The sequence below is a fragment of the Antechinus flavipes genome, chromosome 6, assembly GCF_016432865.1.
Source record: "Antechinus flavipes isolate AdamAnt ecotype Samford, QLD, Australia chromosome 6, AdamAnt_v2, whole genome shotgun sequence".
Classification (NCBI taxonomy): Eukaryota; Metazoa; Chordata; class Mammalia; order Dasyuromorphia; family Dasyuridae; genus Antechinus; species Antechinus flavipes.
The window spans coordinates 260,709,327-260,729,401 of NC_067403.1; the positions used below are offsets into that span (position 1 = coordinate 260,709,327).

At 58.4% G+C, this 20,075-nt stretch overlaps 1 protein-coding gene across 3 annotated transcripts; it reads left to right on the forward strand.

The window, feature by feature from the left end:
- The first annotated feature begins 8 nt into the window (after positions 1-8).
- On the forward strand, positions 9-20,075 carry NADSYN1 (NAD synthetase 1). Of its 3 annotated transcripts, none has more exons than XM_051967221.1 (21): positions 9-312; positions 2,945-3,005; positions 4,451-4,567; positions 5,159-5,212; positions 5,811-5,900; positions 6,539-6,590; positions 7,002-7,090; positions 8,056-8,173; positions 8,848-8,979; positions 9,765-9,839; positions 10,007-10,131; positions 10,825-10,873; positions 13,134-13,236; positions 13,901-14,069; positions 14,397-14,532; positions 16,134-16,240; positions 16,387-16,518; positions 17,126-17,261; positions 18,151-18,279; positions 18,666-18,842; positions 19,836-20,075. In XM_051967221.1, exons 1-21 carry the CDS (start codon positions 228-230, stop codon positions 19,887-19,889), a joined length of 2,190 nt encoding a protein of 729 aa, XP_051823181.1. In that variant the 5' UTR covers positions 9-227; the 3' UTR covers positions 19,890-20,075. The 3 variants fall into 3 exon arrangements, with proteins under 3 accessions (XP_051823181.1, XP_051823183.1, XP_051823182.1); XM_051967223.1 differs by having other exon boundaries at positions 17,126-17,195; XM_051967222.1 differs by having other exon boundaries at positions 16,423-16,518.

Consider the following 20,075-nt stretch of genomic DNA (forward strand, 5'->3'; position numbering starts at 1 on the left):
GGGAGGGCAGGAAGCTCCCGGCGCAGGCCAATCCGGGAGAGCCGAGGATACATTGCAACCTTTGGGACTCGCCGCGTTCCATCCCGGAGTCGCGCCGCGCTCGGAGCCCGGAAGGGAGAAGGCCGCCGGCCCCTGCCGTTGCCCTTACCCTTGCCCTTGCCCCCGGCGCGGATCGGAGGAAGGACGGACCGACTGGCGGACCCAGGGAGGCCGGCTGGGCGGCAGGCATGGGCAGGAAGGTGACAGTGGCCACTTGCTCGCTTAATCAGTGGGCCCTGGATTTTGAGGGCAATTTGCGGAGGATTTTAAGGAGTGAGTACGGGGGAAAGCGCCCCCTCCCTGCAGGCTCAGGCTGTGGGCGTCGGGAGAGGGGCCCAAAGGGGCAGGCACGAGCCGGCCCGCTGGCCAGGCTGTCTGAGCCTCCACAGGGGGCGAGTCCCGGGCACGACACCCCAGGACCGGGCAGCCAGAAAACCCGTTCGCCGCACGAGCGCGTCCTTCTCGAGCGCCTCCCACGTGCCGAGCCAGTCTTGTGCTCCCTCCTCCGCAGGCACCTCCTGACATCCTCAGCCTGGAGTGTCTCGTAGTATGGCATCGTGTTCTTCTTAAACTTGTACTCTCGGTGCCCAGAGCTAAGCACCCTGGGAAAAAGGCCCCAGTGTTCCCCCTCTCCCCCACTCCCCCCCCCCAGGGTAGGTCCCCGGCCACCAGTGCCTTAGTAAATAATCTCTGATCCCTTCAAAGTTGACAAAGTTGTGTCAGTAATTTCTTCCTTGGCCCTACCCAGAAGGCAGCAGCCAGCACGTGCCTGCCCGCAGGTCAGGGCCATCCCGGGACACCCGAAACTTTCCCAGCTGCTCCCGGTCAGAGCCCTCGCTAAGTGTCCGAGGGTTTCAGGGGTTCCTTCTCCAGCGTGCCCTGGGCAAACCCGCCCCAGGACCTCAGACCTCGGGCCTTTGTGCCAAGAACCCATCCGAGGTGTGACTGGCAAACCCCAGGGCACTTAAAATAAAGGATGCACAAACGCTGGGGAGGATGTTATCAGCTCCTGGGCCCACTCACCGCCTTGGTATGTTATCAGGAGCCTCAGTAAACAAGAGCCTGCTTTGGTTTTTCTCATTTCCATATCTAACGGTGGCTAGTAGATGAACATCTAAGTCTAGGGTGGAGACTTAGGATGGTGGGTGGGTGCCACCTGAGCAGGAATTGTGCCCTTCTCTTCCCTCCTGCCCCTCCCAGCCCTGGCTGCCTGACCCCCGGGCTCCGCTCCCAGCACCCTTTGCACATAAGAACAAGTAGCAAGTAACATTCATGCAGCCAAGGCAGCCGGCTCCTCTGAGGCTCCTCTGGGAAGTCTGTGCTCCCCCCTCACTGGGTGGTGAAGACTGGTGGTGAAGGATGTTGGAAAACGCCAGAGGCCCAGCACCATCTCCCCTGGTGTGGAAATTCCCAGAGACCATAGAGGTGCCCAAAGTGGTTAGGGTTCCGGCCTGGGATCGCAGCCCCCAGTGTCACCTGTCAGTTTGCAGGCTCCTGGATGAGGGCTCTATTCTGTACTGAGAAGTCGGGACTAGAATTTGAACCTGTCGGGTCACTCAGCCTCTCCCTGAGCCTCAGTTTCCCTGAAACTGAAATGGGGATGATGACAAAAGCACTAAAAGTACTTTGCAAACTTTAGAGCTCTGTGTATTTGTGACGTTTTCTTATTGTTACGAGAATAAAACTGTTGGCTTAGAAGCTCTTACTGCTGGCCTAGTAGTGCTTCCCCGTTGGTTTTAATGATAAGACTGGCTTCTGATTTCAGTGGGTTGGGGAGCTCCTGACTGGTTGTTGGGGGAGTCTGCCCCAGGAGAAGGGTAGGAAGTAATAAAATAGTTGATGTTTTTATAGCACCTACTATGTGTCAAGCACTTTTAAATAATAATAATAATGACAAATATCTACATTTATATTGTGCTTACTATGTGCCAGGTACTTTGTGAAACTATTAATAATAATAAACATCTATCATTTATATAGCACCCACTGTGTGTCAGGAATTGTACAAAGCACTTTTAGATAATAATAACAGCAATACTAGCCAACATTTATATAGCACCTATTGTGTGCCAGGAACTATGTAAGTCACCTTATTAATAATGACAATATACTTTACCTCCTACGTGCCAAATATTGTATTAAAGTACTTATATTTATACTATATGGTACGGTGAGCACCTTAAAATAATAATAATAAGCATCCAATATTTATATAGTGCCTGCTATGGGCCATTAAATAATAATGAACAATAGTTAACATTTATATAGCACTTGCTCTGTGCCAGGAACTCTGAAAAACTTTTTATTAATAATAAAAAGTAATAGCTAACATGTGTATAGCACCTACTATGTGTCAGGCACTGTGCAAGGCATTTTAAAATAATAATAATAGAAACCTAACATTTATCTGTGCCGGGCACTAGGTAAGCACTTTTAATGGTGATGTGGATAATAAAAATAAATACCATTTGTATAGTCCCTACTATGTGCCACGCACAATATGAAGCACTTTTATTAATAATAATGCTAAGGGTAACTAGCACGTATATGTGCTTTACAATTATTATCTCATTTGATTCTTATGACAATGCTATAGGGAGGACGCTACTCGGCGCCCTCGCTATCTAATAGGACATCGTCTAAGACCTGATGATTACACAATATATAGCACATAAGTTCATCAATGTTATCGATCGACATAAAGTGTACCCACGTACGCGTATGTTGCGGATACGTGCATCCACGCTCCGAGCCTCTCCGGGCGACTAGCCTGGATGTGGCCCCGAGTCCGGAGCCCATTGAGTTTAGTTAATGATTAAGAAGCCGGGCCTTCAGCGTGGCCCTCCAGGGACAAGTGAGGTTGATGCTTCTCTCCTTTTTTTCTCCTTTTGCACGTTTGTAACAGGCATTGAAATTGCCAGAAACAAAGGTGCAAAGTACCGGCTTGGACCAGAGCTCGAGATATGGTAAGCACTCTTGGGTTGATAAACAGAAGGAATACTCTGCTACCTCTCCTCTGGGCCATTTTCCTCCACGGACCATTAGTGAGCACTTGGTGTATGTCAGGTGGACTGGAGATTTGAGATAAAACCCAACATTTCCTGTCCTTAAAGGGCTCAACTTCTGCTGGGGGGTTACCCAGAGAAATGAATACAAACTGAGGCAGGGGGATGGTTGGGAAGAGCCACCTTAAGTTGAGCTGAGCCTTGAAGGAAGAATAAAGGCTCTGTGAGGCAGAGGTGGGAAGGGAAAGTGTCCCTGGCACGGGGGACTGGGAAAGGGGATTTGGAGCCTTGTGTTTGGGGAACATGGCCACTTTGGGACAAAGAACGGGCGCCATTCAGCAGTGGCAGGAAGGCTATGGCGGTTGAGGAGGCATTAATCTGAGACTGCTGAATCACTTCTTCTTAATAATAATCATAATAAGCATGTATACAGCACCCACTGTGTGCACCATTTCCCAAGACCCCCTACATTGAATGAGGAGCTGTCCCCATTATGAATATTGCAGACAGGAAGATGGTAGCTCCGAGGAAGGAAGACTTTCCTGAAGGGGGAATCTTAAATCAGGAGCCAAACAAATTCCGCAGGGGGCATTGGACAAGGGGAGGGGAGGAGGGATTTCTGAGGTCACATCCAATTCCGAGACTGGGGGAATTCGGTGCCTTCTTAATTTTTTCGGACCCCTTTGGGAAGGAATAAATTTGGTGTGGTTGCCACAGTGCCAAACTCATAGTCGGGAAGACCTGAATTATTTCAATTCTGCTTCACTAGCTTTGTGACTTTAGGCAAGTCACTTACTCTCTGCCTGCCTCAGTTTCCTTATATGTAAAATGAGAGTAATAGCAGAGTTGTGAGAATCAAATGAACTAATACTTTTAAAGCTCTTTGCAAACCCTAAAGTACTATCTGGATAATGAACTAAGCATTTATTGAGGACTTCCTCTATGCAAAGCACTGGGCTAGGGCTGGGGCTGGCTTCCAACAGGGAGACCCCTTCTAATGGGGGAAATGGCCCTAGGTACCCTTTAAGGTACTTCTCACTGGCTGGGGGAAGAAGAGAATTGGAACTGAAAATATATATTGTTTTAAATCAAAATATAAAACAAACTCTCCCTCTAACCTCAACCTCGCCATTCATTGGGACTCCCTGCTGTCCTCCCGCATCGTCACCCACGCTGCCCTTGTTGGGGCTCAGGGACCTCATTTTTTCATTTCAGTCCTGCTCGTGTTTGTTGCGGGGCTGGGACAGATAGGCCTCTTCCTCCCGGAAGTGACCCCTGTGTCCTCTGAGGGTCCCCCGAGTTTGTAAAGGAAACATTCCCTGGGATTCCCGAGGAGGGCCCCGTCACCCTGGCTGGCCCCCACCCTGGCTGGCCGTGGCTGCGCTAATGAGTTTTTCTCCCTGCAGCGGCTATGGCTGTTGGGATCACTACTTCGAATCCGACACCATTTTGCATTCGTACCAAGTTCTGGCCCAGCTTCTGGTGGCTCCCGTCGCCCAAAACATCATCTGTGACGTCGGGATGTAAGTGTCAGCGCCCGTGTGGCCGGGCTGGGGCTGGAGTAAGTTCAGAAAACCCAGCGGCCTCTGGCGGAGCTGATGGCAGAACCCCCCGCTCCTGGGCCCCGGGCTTGCTGGGACAGAAGATAATATGGTCCTCCCTGTCCAAGATCTAGAAGGTGGAAGTCAGTGACGTCTGGTTATCCCCCACGCGGGGTTAGCCCGCTAGGGGAGGGTGACCACAGAAGGGAAGAGCAAACTACTCTGGTGTCTTTGCCCCAAAGCCCTAAATGGGGTCACAAAGCGCAGACCCCTCAGAGCACCGACTAATCCCCAGGGGAAGTCTTGATTTCCCAGATTACCAGGACGGTGGGAGAAGGGTGTCCCTAAGCAGGATAAACCCGGAGCAGCCTCTGGTGTCCTGCGGGGCAGGCGGGTGACATCAGCGCCGCGGAATCCAGCCCCGCGTTTTAAAAAGGACCTAGGAGTTCCCGGAAGGAAAAAGCCCCTGGGATCCCAGCGCACCCTCCTTTTTTGGGCCGGATGCTGCTTTTCCACGCCGGGGCGAGGGTCCCCCCCAGGGCTCTGACTCTCTGTTCTCTTCACTTTGCTCAGGCCCGTGATGCACCGCAACGTTCGCTACAACTGCCGAGTGATCTTTCTCAATGGGTAGGCTTCCTGGCCGGGGCCGCTGGCATTGGGAGCCGCCGTGTTTTCAGTTTCTCTTATCCACGTGGTGAGAGGTGGCTCCCCTTGTACCGCGGCCTTGGGTCTTTGAGGCGGCCGCTGGTCCCGCAGACAGACTGAAGCACCGGGGCCTCTTGCTGTTTGGCGTTTCCTTGGCTAACGCCTTGAGGCTCGGGGGTGGGGGGTGCTTGGGACGGACTGCATCTAGATGGGGCCTTTTGGGGGGTCTGAGCCCCACCTGCTTGGGGGTTCTCGATTCTGTAAGGAGGAAGGTGGTCACTGGGGGTTGCCACCTTTCTGTGTCCAGGAGCTCTTTGGGGGGGACTCCAGCCAGGGAGTGGCCAGTCCCACATGGCAGGGGGCTCTCTGTGGAGCCCAAGCAGGAAGGGGCAGGAAAGGCTTCCCACTGGCCCTCACTTCTCCTGCTGGACGGAGGAGGGGCGGGGGGGCCCAGCGAGGGAGAGAGCCCAGGGTCGGCTCAGTTTCCCCTCAGCCGCCCTTTCCTTCAGGGGCTGGTGTCCTTGTGGCAAGGTAGCCTCGCCCTCTCAGCCACCAACCCTTGTCCGTCTCTGCTTTGTAGAAAAATCCTTCTGATTCGCCCCAAAATGGTGCTGGCCAATGAAGGCAACTACCAAGAGATGCGTTGGTTTGCCCCGTGGCAGAAGAGCCGGTGAGCTCAGGGGCCCTGCTCTGCTCGTAGCGCCCCAGGGCCGGGGGGTTCTCTGAAGAGCCAGCCCCGCTCAGCTCTGTCTTCTCCCGCCATCCCATCGTCTGGGCCCCACGCTGGGGAGGCCGGGGGAAGCCGGGGGAGGCCCTGGCGCCCTCTCTGCCTCCCTTCCCCATCCCTAACCCGAGGGCTCGGACCCCGCGGCCTCCGAAGCACCCACCAGATCTCGGTCCCTTCTTTGGCGTGTAAGCCCCGGGAGTTCTGGGGCACGGTCACTCCTGGTTGGGGCCTCTTGGGTGTCCAGGGCTTTGGACACTCTTCTTATACCTTTTCCCACCTCTGGGGCTTTGTCCATCCCGGCCCCCAATCTGTGCCAGAACACACTTCCTCAGAGGACAGGATCAGCCGACTGCGGCCCAGCGGCACCTTGGTCAGGACTGTTCTGGTGACCGTGGACAGCTCGGCACTCAAACAACCATTTTCTGTTTATTTTTAAAACAACGATTTGTAGCTGCCTTTTGTCAGACAGACGTCCCCATCCTCTTGTCCTTCCCCCATAATTCCCGCCCTTGCAGGTTCACTTTGGGGCAGAGGGGCCCCCTTTTCTAAGCCCCCCTCTTCTGCCGCTGTCTCCTTTGCAGGAAAGCCGAGGACCATTTTCTCCCACGGATGATCCAGGAGCTGACCAAGCAGGTGACCCCCGGGGCAAGGAGCAGGCTCCATCCTTGGGATTCGGGGGGGCGGTGGAGGAAGGGGGCAGCGCGGATGAGCCAGCGGCCTCCCCAGAGCTCACGTGGTGTGAGCAGCCTCTGGCCGGGCTCGAGGGAGGGCCAGCAAAGATGGCTGTGGGCACTCTGGCTTGGCTGCCCTGGGGTCCAGTCATGCTGTGTGGCTCACCAACCGGGGGCGCTCCGGGGAGGACCTGAACCTTGGAGCGCCTGCCTGTTGGGGGCACCTCCACGCTGACCCGAAGCCTGGGCAGCAGGAGCCCCAGGAGGGGCAGCCGTCCCCCTAGCGTGCACGGGGGCTGCGTGTGGCGGAGAGGCCGAAGCCCCGATCCCTGCAAGGGCCGCTCCCTAAGGGCACGTTTCCCTCTCCGTATAGGAGCTGGTCCCCTTCGGGGATTTAGTGCTGGCCACCAAAGACACCTGCATCGGCACGGAAATCTGTGAGGAGCTCTGGACGCCCCACAGGTAATCCCGCCCCGCTGTCCTGAGGAGGAGCCAAGGAACCTCCTGGGACTGAGGAAGGCGCTGGACAGAGACGCCTGGCTGCTCTGTGCTCTGCCCGCTCTGCACTCTTCCTGCTCTGCCTGCTCTTCACTCTACCCAGTCTGCCTGCTCTGCGCTCTGCCCGCTCACCGTTCTGTGCTCTGCCCATTCTGCGCTCTGCCCACTGTGCCCACTCTGCGCTCTACCTACTCTATCCACTCTGTGCTCTGCTCGCTCACCGCTCTGCACTTTGCCCACTCACTGCTCTGCACTCTGCCCGCTCTGCACTCTGCCCACTCACCGCTCTGCACTCTGCCCACTCACTGCTCTGTGCTCTGCCCGCTCTGCACTCTGCCCACTCACCGCTCTGCACTCTGCCCACTCACTGCTCTGTGCTCTGCCCGCTCTGCACTCTGCCCACTCTGCACTCTGCCCACTCACCGCTCTGCACTCTGCCCACTCACCGCTCTGTACTCTGCCTACTCTATGCTCTGCCCACTCACCGCTCTGTGCTCTGCCCACTCACCGCTCTGTGCTCTGCCCACTCACTGCTCTGTGCTCTGCCCGCTCTGCACTCTTCCCGCTCTGCCTGCTCCTCACTCTACCCAGTCTGCCTGCTCTGCGCTCTGCCCGCTCACCGTTCTGTGCTCTGCCCGTTCTGCGCTCTGCCCACTGTGCCCACTCTGCGCTCTGCCTACTCTATCCACTCTGTGCTCTGCCCGCTCACCGCTCTGCACTTTGCCCACTCACTGCTCTGCACTCTGCCCACTCACTGCTCTGTGCTCTGCCCACTCACCACTCTGTACTCTGCCCACTCTGTGCTCTGCCCACTCACTGCTCTGTGCTCTGCCCACTCACCACTCTGTACTCTGCCCACTCTGTGCTCTGCCCACTCACTGCTCTGTGCTCTGCCCGCTCACCGTTCTGCCCACTGATCTTTTCTTTAGCCCACACATTGATATGGGCCTGGACGGAGTGGAAATCTTCACCAATTCCTCGGGGAGCCACCACGTGCTGCGGAAGGCCCACACCAGAGTGGAGCTGGTGAACCTGGCCACCCTGAAGGTGGGTCCCCATGTGCCCCAGCGTCTGGTTAGAGGGTCTCCTGTCTGGGAGGACGCCTTGAGCATGTGGAGTGATGAGATCTGGCCCCTCCAGCCTCCTCTTCTGCCAAGTGAAGGCCCCCCTCTCCTCCTGCCTCCTGCCGAGGGCTGTTGGGAAAAGGGGAAGCCCCGGGTGCCCCAGAAATGGGAGCATGAGGGCTGGCCCCTCGCGTTCTAAAGCGGTCTTTGCCATTCCCTCTCTCTGTGCCCTGGAATTGAGCTTTTTGGAAGGGAATCGCGTGTGGGTGACGGGTCGGCCACCTTACCCGATTCTGGGAAGTCACTTTGTAAGCCCTGCCCAGGCCTCTGAGCACTTCCTCTGGGATCCCAGAAGGGGCCCTTCATCCCAGTGTGTCGCACTGAAATCTCCTCCTGGCATTCCCGCGTGCCCTGTCCCGTGCCAGGGGCTGAGGTGCCAAGGACAAAGCCAGCTTTCCCTCTGGCCAGCAGAAGTTCTGAGAAGGGCCAGCTTGGGGGCAGCGGGACTCCTCTCTGGCAGCCATTAACGAGTTGCTGCTGGGGATGCGCGAGCCGAGGGGCACCGAGAGCCCAGTCTGGGTCTCCCAGACCGAGAGGACGCCAGCCGCAGAAGCACCTTGGGATCCTCAGGCCGCCCATCGTGTTTGTCTTTCCCAGAACGGCGGGATCTATCTCCTGGCCAATCAGAAGGGCTGCGATGGCGATCGACTCTACTACGACGGGTGCTCCATGATCTCTGTGAACGGCTCCACTGTTGCCCAAGGAGCCCAGTTCTCCCTGGATGATGTGGTGAGGCGCTGGAGCGCGTGTGGAGCGGGGGGTTCCCGTCCCGCCCTTCTCCTCCCAGGCCATTCTTTCCACCAGCGTTGCCCTGACATTTGTCCATTGGGGGAGCATGTCTCCCCCCTCAGCCCCGTCAGGGCTGTGTCAGGAAAGTGGTCCCTGTCCTTTACGCACTCGTTTCCTTGTTCATTTTAAAAGTGTGGGAGACATCGATACGAGGGGTGGGAGGAGACAGAGGCTTCAAGGAGGACCGCAGCAAGAGAGGTGGGCAGGAAACCAGGGGGGCTTCTGGAGGCAGCGGCCTCTCTGTGGGGCTGGAGTCAGGCTGGAGAGCAGGATGAGAACAGGCCCCGGGCGCTGCCAGAGCGGGATGTCGGCAAGGCCGCAGAGCCGCCTACAAGTTGCATCTTTAGGGAAAGCAGCAGTGAAATAGGGAGGGCCCAGGGCGGCGGAGGGGCCGCGGGAGAAGGGCCGGAAGGGGCCGGCGGAGAACGTCCTCAGCAGGAGATGAATGGACTCCGGCCCTAGCATGGCAAAACCTTGTCGCTCGGGAGTCTTCGGAACCAGCCCTGCCCGCGCTTGGTCTCGAGCGACCCGAGTTCAGGCCGTGGCTTTGCCTGTTCCCAGGAGTGCGTCACGAGCTCTCTGAGCTACGATTTCTAGAGTAGGGGGCAGGGCGGCCCGCTCCCCTGGGGTTCTGTGAGGGAAGCCTGTGGGACGGCGCAGGGAGCTGCAGCCGCTGTGGAACGGGTGAGACCCAGGCTCTTGCCTCCCGCCGTTTCCTTATGCAGGAGGTCCTCACAGCCACAGTTGACCTGGAGGACGTCCGAACCTTCAGAGCAGAGATTTCTTCACGGAACTTGATGGTGAGTGTGGGGGAGGAGCGTCCGGTCAGCGGGGGACCCAGCACTGGTCTGTGCGGCCCCCAACTCACGTGCATTCCCTGCCCCTCTGAGCCTCCGTCCCCTCAATGGGGACAGAGTCTCTTTCCGGGCACAGCCCAAGCAGCTGAGCCCGTCGTTTCTCCCGCCAGGCCAGCAAAGTGGTGCCCTACACTCGTGTCAAGGTCGACTTTGCCCTCTCGTGCCATGACGACGTGCTGGTCTCCACCTCGGAGCCGATCCAGTGGCAATTTCACAGTATCGGGGAGGAAATCAGGTGGGTGTCAATGCCCTAAAGCTAGGCCGTCGGACCCGCCCGTTCAGGTTCTCAGTGCCCGAGCTGCCACTGCTGTCCTGGGGGTCTGGTGATCCGGGAGTCTGGGCTCAGGCTCGTCCATCCGGCCCAACGCAGGGCTGTCTGTTCAGATTCTCAGTGCCCGAGCTGCAGCTGGTATCCCCGGGGGTCTGGGGGTCCAGGGGTCGGGGATCTGGGCTCAGGCTCGTCCATCCGGCCCAACGCAGGCCTGCCCCGGACCTGACTCAGCTCTGGTTTGTGGGGCCGGACCTCGTGTCACCATTCACGGTTTTGGACTCAGTCCCTCATCCTTGCCTCTGAAGCCTTATTATTACTTATTATTAAGAATATTCTTCCCCTCCCTCTCTGGGCCCCAGTTGGTACCTCCTATACAACGCGTACCATCTGTCTGGGGATGGAGATGTGTGGATGTGTAGGGACATGGTGACGGACTGGGTGGATAAATGAGGGGTAGAGCCAATACATAAATAGTGCACGGGTGGATCACAGGTAACCAGATACACGGACAACAGATCCCTGATTCCCGGAGCCTGAGGTGGGTCACAGCTGCCCAAGAACAAGCCCTTGGCAGCCTCCAGGCTCCTGGGAGAAGCCGGGCCCTCCAGGGGGCTCATCTGACCCTCATCTGACCCTCTCTCTCTGCTTCCTTGGCAGCCTCGGCCCCGCGTGTTGGCTCTGGGACTACCTGAGGCGCAGTCAGCAGGTGAGATGTCTGGGTCCCTCTGGGTCTGTATGTGTGTGGGGGGAACCGTAAAACCTAGGGGGAAAAAAGCCTAGAAATGGGCTCCGTCTGCTGTATTCTGTTGGGTGCTCGAGGCTGCCTTGCTCTGGCCTGTGGGGACGAGGACTTTCCCTGGGCTGGCTTCTCTGGCCCACGGGCAGCCCTACAGGGCCCCCTGGCCCTGGCCTTCTCACTGCGTCCCTCTGCCAGATCGTCTCTGAGCTGGAAGGAGCCTCAGAGCCATTTTTATGTACCCGAATCGCATCCCCAGTGAAGTGGGGGCTGGGATGTCTCTGATGGGGAGGATCCCCAGGCCTCCCTGGGGTAGCCCTTAAAGACTGAGTCAGTTCTGCAGGATTAACGCCTTCCGCTGATCCTCGCGTGAGACACTTTGTCACGAGCCTTATCAAAGACAGCTTAGAAATGGTTGCAAAGTATTCTTCCGTCCCGTGGAAGGAAACGGGTTAATCTGCAATCATCTGATCCTGCTGATGTCTCCCCGGCTTTTTGGCATCCTCTTCTGCACCTTCACCAATATATATATATTGGGGCTATATAACTGCACCCCCATTGGCCCAGCAATGACTCTACTAGGTCTCCCTCCCAAAGAGATGAGAGAAAAGGGGAGAGGATCATCTGTACACAGATATTTACAGTAGCTCTTTTTGTGGTGGCAAGGAATCAAAAACTGGGGGCGGCTCGAACGGGAAACGGCCGGACAAGTTGTGGTTTGTGGTTGTGGTTACTGTGGTTGTGGGTGAAATGTTACTGCGCGCTAAACAATGAGCAGGACGCTCGCGGGAAAACCTAGGAAGACTTAGGTGAACTGACGCAAAGTGAAGTGAACAGAACCGGAGGCTACCGTACGACAGTATTGTAACAAGGATCAATTGGGAATGACGTGGCCGTTGCAATAAAGTGAGCCGAGAGATTTCTGAAGGGCCTGAGGCAGACCCATCACTGTCCACCTCCGAGGAAGAATTCATGGAGACTGAGTGCAATCAAAGCAGATCTTTGCTGGGAACACAATCTGGAACTTTGCTTTACCTCTGGTAGGCCTTTTCTTCTCTTCTTGTGAGAGGATGATGGAGATTCAATCACTGTTCTCTCGGAGAATCGAGAGCTTTTTGTGAGTAGGATCCTCCCAGTTCCTTCAGTAACCTTCAGGGAAGGAAGGGGAGGAGAGACCGGTAGTCGGGGTAATCCAATGGGCCAACACATCAAAGGGCCGAGCCAGGAGGCTGATGAGAGACTTAAATGCCTGTTCTGCCCACAGTCCTCTTTTCCATTTGAAAGTTTGCCACCGTGACATCGCACAAGAGTCAACACCTGCTCGAGTGCTAAAATCATTCATTTCATTAACATTAATTAATACTAATCATTAATATTAATTAAAACAATTAATTACACGTCTAAGTGCATCGTAAGGGGCTCCGAGAGCCTCCACAGCTGGGGATCTCCGAAGGAGTCTTTGCTGACACAGGTGTTGCTTGTGGACTGGGAATGAGATAAATTGGGGGCAGAGGGAAGAGGAGAGAGGTCGGAGAACACAACGGCCTCTCAGTCCCCTTGAATCACCATCATCCTCTCACAAGAGGAAAAGAAAAGGTCTATGAGAGGTAAAGCAAAGTTCCAGATTGTGTTCCCAACAGATTTTTAAAATGTTTCTTTATTTTATCATGTTCTCTGTGTGTTTTCTTTTACAGTGGGACTAATATAGAAATAGGTTCTGTATGAATGACTTCAATGTATCATCAATATGAAATTTCTTGTCTTCTTAAAAAGAAGCAGGAGATGGAAGAGAGGAAGAAAATTTGGAAGTCAGAATTTAGAAAAACAAGTTATTTTTTATTTTTTGCAGATAGCTGGGAAATGTGTCATGAAAGGAAGAAATAGAACTTAAAATACTAATATAATATGTTGTTGAAATTTGCCAGGCACTAAAGTGAGAAATATATACTGCCAGTCTCTTCCTCTGTAAAAATCAGGATTGTGCCCTTTCCCAGTCCTCCTCTCTCCTCGACCCTTCAGAGAGCATTACAAGCTTTGAGGGGGATGGGGAGGGGGCAGGTTTTTCATCATGTGTATAGGGCCGCCCCTGTCCCCCCGGGGGATCGTGTTGCAGCCTCTGAGCTCGTTGAGCCCGGATGGGAAGGCTGCTGTCCGCATGCACTTTGGTGGGAAGGAACGTGCTTTTCTCGGGCTCTTTTTCTCAGGCTCCTCTCTGACCTTCTCTTTCAAGGCCGGATTTTTCCTCCCTCTTAGCGGAGGGCTGGACAGCTCTGCAGTTGCCTGCATGGTGTACTCCATGTGCCGCCAGGTCTGCCAGGCCGTGAGTAATGGAAGTAAGTGGCAGGGACGCTCTGGGTCCCTGGGGGCCTCTCCCGAGCAGGTGGGTGCTCCAGGCCCTGCCTTGGTCACTCTAAATGGGGGCCCACCGGGCTGTTGCTGGGGCCACTAGGGGGCACAGAGGCTTGGATTTAGGAAGACTCAGATTCCCCCAAGTTCAAATCTCACCTCAGGTACCTCCTAGCTGGGTGACCCTGGGTAAGTCGCTTGACCCTGATGGCCTCGGTTTCCTCATCTGTAAAATGAGTTGGAGGAGGAAATGGCCGACTGCTCTGGTATCCCTGCCGAGAAAAGCCCAGATGGAGTCACGAAGGCGGACGTGACTGAAACGATATCAGAAGCCAGGGCCGTTGTCAGGGTGGACACACACGTGTCCGGGGCCTCGCAGACCCTCCTGTACACGCGGGCTCTCATTCTCCCACCCCTGGGGCTTCCATCCTGCCCCCAATCTGTGCTCGTGTGTGTGTGTGTGTGTATAATTGTGAGCATGTGTATATTTGTGTGTACATGTAAGGGACCGTGTGCTTGTGGGTGACTACATGTATTGTGTAATCACGTGATTTGTCAGTAATCGTGTGATTGCGTGGAGTATATGCCGGGGCGTGCAGAGGCACATGGACACGCGTGTGCAGACGCGGCTTCTGCCCGGTCTCCTTTCAGACAAGGAGGTGCTGGCCGACGTCCAGAGGATCTTGAACCGCGACGACGTCGTCCCCCAGGACCCCCAGAAGCTGTGCGGCCAGTTGCTGACCACGTGCTACATGGCGTCGCAGAATTCCTCCCAGGACACCTACAACCGGGCCCAGGAGCTGGCCGAGCAGATCGGGAGGTAGCGGCCCCAGGGGCGGGGCTGGGCCGGACTGGATCCCATGGGCGTGTGTGTGTGTGGGGGGGGGGGGGGAGGGGGTTCCTGGGGCCGCTCCCTGCAGTGATTCCCTTCCTGGGCTGTGGCTCCTTGTCTCCTGGGCCGGTGATTTTCCCGAGCTGCTTCCTTCGGCACAGAGGAGGCTGCTGGGAGTCAGGAGGACGGACGCCCTTGCCAGGCTGCCGCGCCTCTGGGGAGGGAGGGGTCTTTGCAGCAGGGGCCGGCCGCCCAGTGGTCTGGAGCCCGATCCGTGGGCAGTCGGTGCTCCCTGACGCGGCCTCCTCCCGGCAGTTACCACATCAACCTCAACATAGACGGGGTGGTCAAGGCCATCGTGGAGATCTTCCGCCTGGTGACCGGCAAGATGCCGCAGTTCTTGGTCCACGGCGGAAGCAGCCGCGAGAACCTGGCCATGCAGAGCGTGCAGGTGGGTCCCGCCCGGGCTCGGGCTGCTTCCCGCAGGGGTGTCAGGCCGGCCGAGGCCCGGTGATGGAAGCCCCCTCCCCAGGCTTCCTTGGGGCCGATTCTGGTGGTTATCAGAACTTTCTGTAAGATGGGCTTGTGACCCCCACAGTGCCCAGCTGATGGGACTGCTGCTGTGCCGTACGGTGTGTGCCAGGGGACCTTGGCTGGGCCTGGCACACAGCAGGTGCTTAATAGAGTTCAGATGAGATGAGGGCAGATTTTTAAGCCCCCTCCTGATATCAGTCGCCGTTTATCACAAGTCGCCGCTTGTCACGGTCACCCGCCTGTTGGTGGCCCTCCCACTCATCCTCGCTGCTTGTTGAGTGGGGGGGGGGGGCAGTGTGCAGCTGGCGACCGGCCAGACCTTCCCCCTGTCCAGGAAGCCCCTCGGTTTCCTCCCGAGTCAGAACGGACGCCAGGCGTGGCGTGGGAGCCCGCACTGCCCTCTGCTCGGAGGCTCAGAGCCCCCGGGCCACGGCTCCCTTGTCTGCACGAGGGCCCCGGGCCGTCCGGCGTTGTGGCCAGTCCCCTGGCTGTGGGTTTGGGGTAAATCTCCAGGCACCAGAGTGACAGCACAGGATGATACTGTTAGTCAGCCAGCGAGCGCTTATTAAGCCCTTACTGTGTGCTAACCGATAGGGGTGCAGAAGGAAGCAAAGGATATTCCCCGCTCCTGGAGCACAATCTGATGAGGTGACAATGGTCACTTTTTAAGTCCCACTAGGTGCGGGGATACAAATCTAATGCAACCCTTGGGCAAACACAGTGCCCGGCACCTAGTGGGGGCTTTAATACGTTTTTATTGGTCAGATGATTGATAGCGATGTTCCTCTAGACAAGATAAATTGGAGAAAATGAACAGAGAGGCCTTTGTACTGCCATGGAGGGAGGGGGGGGGGTCAGGAAGGTGAGAACGTGGCTGGGGCTTGAATGAGGGCGGGAGGCCCGGGGCGGGGGGAGAGACGAGGAGGTTTCTTGCCGGAGTCGTTCTCGGCAGCAGTTTATACCACCACTAACGCCACCGGCTCGGCCGTGACCCCGTCCCGCGGGCTCACAGACCCTCAGGGTGGAGGGCGATGGGGCAGGTCTCGGGCCAAGGGCTCGGCCCTTTCCTTTGACAGGTGAGGAAACTGAGGTCTCAGAAGGGGAGTGACTGGACAGTGGTCGCTGACCCAGAGACAGACCCATCAGCCATTGCAATAATCCAGATGGGAGGTGGCAGGGAGCAGCGCCGGGAAGAAGGGGCAGCACGTGCTCACTGTCCACCTCTCTGACCCTGACCCTCCCTCCTTCACCCCCCCCCCTTCCCAGGGGCTGTAACTCTGGATGCCCCCAGGCTCCTGCTGGGCTGCCGTGCCAGGGGGCGCCCCAGATCCTTCGGTGTCTCCTGCTGAATGCCTCCTGGGGGGCCTCTGAGCGGAGGGAGGGGAGGAAGCCGGGCTGCTGTGCCAGGGGGACCCCAGACCCTTCGGTGTCTCCTGCTGAACGCCTTTTGGGGGGCCGAGGGGAGTGGGGGGAGGAAGCCGGGCTGCTACGCCCCCTCTGGTTCCCTTTGTTTCGCAGGCCCGAGTCCGGATGGTCTTCGCCTACCTCTTCGCTCAGCTGAGCTTCTGGTCCCGGGGCATGCGAGGGGGTCTCCTGGTGCTCGGCTCCACCAACGTGGATGAGAGGTAGGGGCCGGAGGGCCCGAGATCCGCCGGGGCGGGAGCCGCGGGCCGGGGTCCAGGGAGGAGCAGGCCGGGGGTGGGACGGGCTGGAGCCGCTTCTGCCCGGCCGGGCCCGCCCCGTTGTCCCCCCCATGAGTCTTTGCTCGCAGCCTCCGCGGTTACCTGACCAAGTACGACTGCTCCAGCGCAGACATCAACCCCATCGGCGGCATCAGCAAGACCGACCTCAAGACCTTTATCCAGTACTGCATCGAGCGCTTCCGTCTGCTCTCCCTGAGGAGGTGGGCGCCGCCCCCCGGCCTTCGGGCCCTCCCGCACACCTGGGCCCTTCTGGACAACCCCCCCCCAACCTGGCATTCAAGGCCTCCACACTTTAATAATGTGGGAGCGATTAGTTGGCGCTTACTGTGTACCACAAGGCGCGTTCCCTCTCTATTTAACAGCCACTTAGGAGAGGTGGCACGTAGGGTCCCTGGTTCAAAGTGGGAGATGGGCCCCTAACAAGTGGGGGGGAGACCAGGACGGGTCTGGTGGAGAGCGTGGCCCCTGCTGAGCCCCAGCGGGGATCCAGGAGGAGGGAGGGAGGCTTGGGCTACAGACTGAGGGGGCTTGGTAAGTTTGGTTCCCTTCCCCCTCTCTTCCCCCATGGGGGACTCAGAGACACTCAGGGGACCTGGAACCCTTGGCCGAAGCCGCCTGGATGGGATCACTTGGAGCTGGGAGGAAAAGCTTTTTTGGGGGGTGGGGCTGGAGGAGCCATCAAGGCAGATCCCCCCGGGGGCTCCCTGCTCCTCAGTGCTCCAGCCCCCCGCCCCATCCGGCCCCCCGCCCCCCCGCGAGGAGAGAGACCGACGGGCTGGCACTCAGGCCCGCCTCCTTGTCTCGCAGCATCGTGTCGGCGCCGGCCACCGCCGAGCTGGAGCCCTTGGCCGAAGGGCAGGTGATCCAGACCGATGAGGTACCAGGCTGGCGGAACCCTGGGCGGAAGGGCCTCCCTCTGGCGGAGGAGGCTCAGGCTCCCGCTGTGAGCTTCCCGTCTCCCAGGAGGCCCCGGAGCCTCTGGGAGCCCGTCCCCTGCTGCCCGGGGAGCTGGCGCGGGCCGGGAGATGGGCTGTCAGGAGGGCCGAGTTCGAATCCTGTCTCAGATACGCCACTTAAATGCTCCTGACTCAGTTTCCTTGCCTGTAAAACTGGGGGTGGCCACGGCAGCCACCTTCGAGGGTTATTGGGAGGATGGAATAAGAGGGCGGGTTTAAGGCCCCTGCAAATCTCGCCGCTCCCTCGTGGTTGTTCTCATTGACACCCTCTGCAGTGGAGCCGCTGAAGAACGCTTCTTGCCCTGATTCGTGGCTGGGGGGTCCTGGACAGACCACTGGACCTTGCTGAGGCTCGGTTTCTCCCTCAGGAAAGTGGGTCCATAATATTTAGTGAAGAAGACCCCTGAAAATGGGCTGTTCCAGGGGAGAAGCCGTGCTTTTGGCACAGAGGGGACAGGAAATGCCCCGGGGGTCCAAGAGCCGGGGGACGATGTCTTGGGAGGATGTTGGGCCTCCCTTTCCTGGCCAGCCTCCTCCCACTGTGAGGCGGTGCGGGCCCCCGGGCCCTCGGAGGCATGTGGGGTTTGAGTTGGGATGTCCCCTCATCACTTTGCTCCTCTCCCTTGAGCCTCTCTGGCTCCCTCTTACCACATGGGGCAGCCCCGGTTGGTACTCCCTCCTCGCTAGTGCCTCCTGCCTCCCCAGAGCTGGGACCCTGCGGCCAGCCCAGTGACCTGGGGACGGTCAGGCGGGCCCGGGGAGGTGAGGGGACCTCGGAGGCCGGGAGGCAGGATTCGAACGCAGGCCCTCTTCCTCCAAGCCCTTCCCCAGCCCGGCGGGCCACCTCCTAAGCCCGGGGACTCCTTGTTCCTACAGGAAGACATGGGGATGACCTACAAGGAGCTGTCTGTCTTTGGGAGGCTGAGGAAGATGGGGAAGGCGGGGCCCTACAGCATGTTCTGCAAACTCATCAACATGTGGAAGGAGATCTGCACCCCCAGAGAGGTAGCGGCCCCTGGGGCCGGGCCGGCCGCCCACGCCCACTGGACCAGACCCCGGCGACGCGGGGGCTCCGAGCTGCCCTTCCACCCTGGGCTGGGAGACTGGGCTGGGAGACGGCGGAGCTCTCGGTGGAAGGGAAGGGCCCACCCATCCTGGGACCCCCGGCTTGGAATGGGCCAGATGTAATCCCGGCCTTGGGCAGGGGCGCAGGGAGAGCAGGCGTCGCTGTCCGGCCTGGGTAACGGGCTGCTCAGGGACCCCCATGTTCTCCCGGCCTTGGGCAGGGGTGCAGGGAGAGCAGGAGTCGCTGTCCAGACCCGCGGGTCTCCTGCCCCCTTAGCCCCCTCCCCACTCGGAGCTAACGCCCCACCCGGGGCTTCCTCCTCCAGGTGGCCGAGAAGGTGAAACACTTTTTCCGGATGTACTCCCTGAACAGGCACAAAATGACCGTCCTCACGCCCTCCTACCACGCCGAGAACTACAGCCCGGACGACAACAGGTTCGACCTGAGGCCCTTCCTGTACCAGTCCAGCTGGCCCTGGCAGTTCCGCTGCATCGACCACCAGGTGAGGCCGCGCCCACGGAGGCGCCTCCCAGAGGTTCCCAGGGGGCTCGCGTGCATCTCCGCCCAGGGAGACTCTCCTTGCGGCTCGCCAGGGGCCGCCGGTCGCCCGTCAGTCAGCAGGAAGCTGAGGCTCTCGGGGCAGAGCCGCCTTTCAGGCGGGGCCCAGCGTGGAGTTGCTCAGACTCCCCAGCACGAGCCTTGGGACCCCCCCAGGCCACCCGGGGCCCCCGGGGCTGCGGGAGCTGCCAGGGCCGGCTTCCTGCTCCCCTCCCCCGGTCTTGGCCCTGGCACTTGTTTGGCCCCCCGAGCGCACGGCCCGTGACCTTGGGGACCTGGGGGCTTCCTGACCTTCGGGCCTGGGAGCCCGGGTTCTGTTCCGTGACGGCCCGAGCCGGGCTTGCCCAGGAAAGCCAGTGCGTGTTACTGCTCGGGACATAGCAAGGCAGGGCAGTGATTAAGGAGAAGGTGAGGAAACTGGCCCCCCGCCCCTCCTCCCCCGTCAGTGTCTGGGGGAGGATTTGAGCTCACAGTTGTTCAAGGGGAAGACAAGGCAGATGAGGAGAGCGCCCCCGAGGGGCCAGAGAAGGGAAGGGTTTCCGGAGCAGACCAAGGCGCTTCGATGTTATTCTGGAGGGAATGGGGAGCCACGCCTGGCTTTAGAGCAGGGGAGGGAGAGGTCGCCTCTGTGTCTGAGCAAGATTATATTGTCAGCGGCATAAGCAGCGGACTGGACGCGGGGTCGCCAGAGGAGGGGGCTCCATGCATCCTAGCTGTGGGCCTCAGTTTGCTCATCTTTAAAATGGGCTCACTAGCCCACCTGGCACTGTCTTCCCTCACTAGGCAGAGATAGCCTAAAACACCGTGTAAAAGTCAGCCGGGCTTCCTCACTGTGCTCCGTTGAGACTGCTGGCGGCCGGCGGAGAGCTCGGGCGGAGCGGGGTCCCGGCCTGGGCTCCCCTTTCTAGCTTTCTCCCCTCCCCCCATCTTCTTCCAGGTGATGAAGCTGGAAGGCGCCGAAGGGGATCAGGACTTTGAAGATCTGGTCTGATGGACCCTCTGGCTGTGTGGCTGTGACCCAGGCGCGGGCGCCTCCCCTCCCCCGGGGTTTCTCCTCCTCCTCTCTCTGCCATTTTGGCTCACTCTGGTTGGCGCGACGCTCAGCTCGGCCTGCTCTGGCTTCAGTGGGTTCTGATCCTTTCCAAAAACTGTTTAAAATAAAAACGTTCTTCTGAAA

Excerpts from the sequence above, each read along its gene's own strand:
- NADSYN1 (XM_051967221.1), top strand. The coding sequence starts at position 228 with ATGGGCAGGAAGGTGACAGTGGCCACTTGCTCGCTTAATCAGTGGGCC. Across the intron at positions 7,091-8,055 it reads GAGCTCTGGACGCCCCACAG|CCCACACATTGATATGGGCC; the intron begins GTAATCCCGCCC and ends TCTTTTCTTTAG. Across the intron at positions 18,843-19,835 it reads TCCGCTGCATCGACCACCAG|GTGATGAAGCTGGAAGGCGC; the intron begins GTGAGGCCGCGC and ends ATCTTCTTCCAG.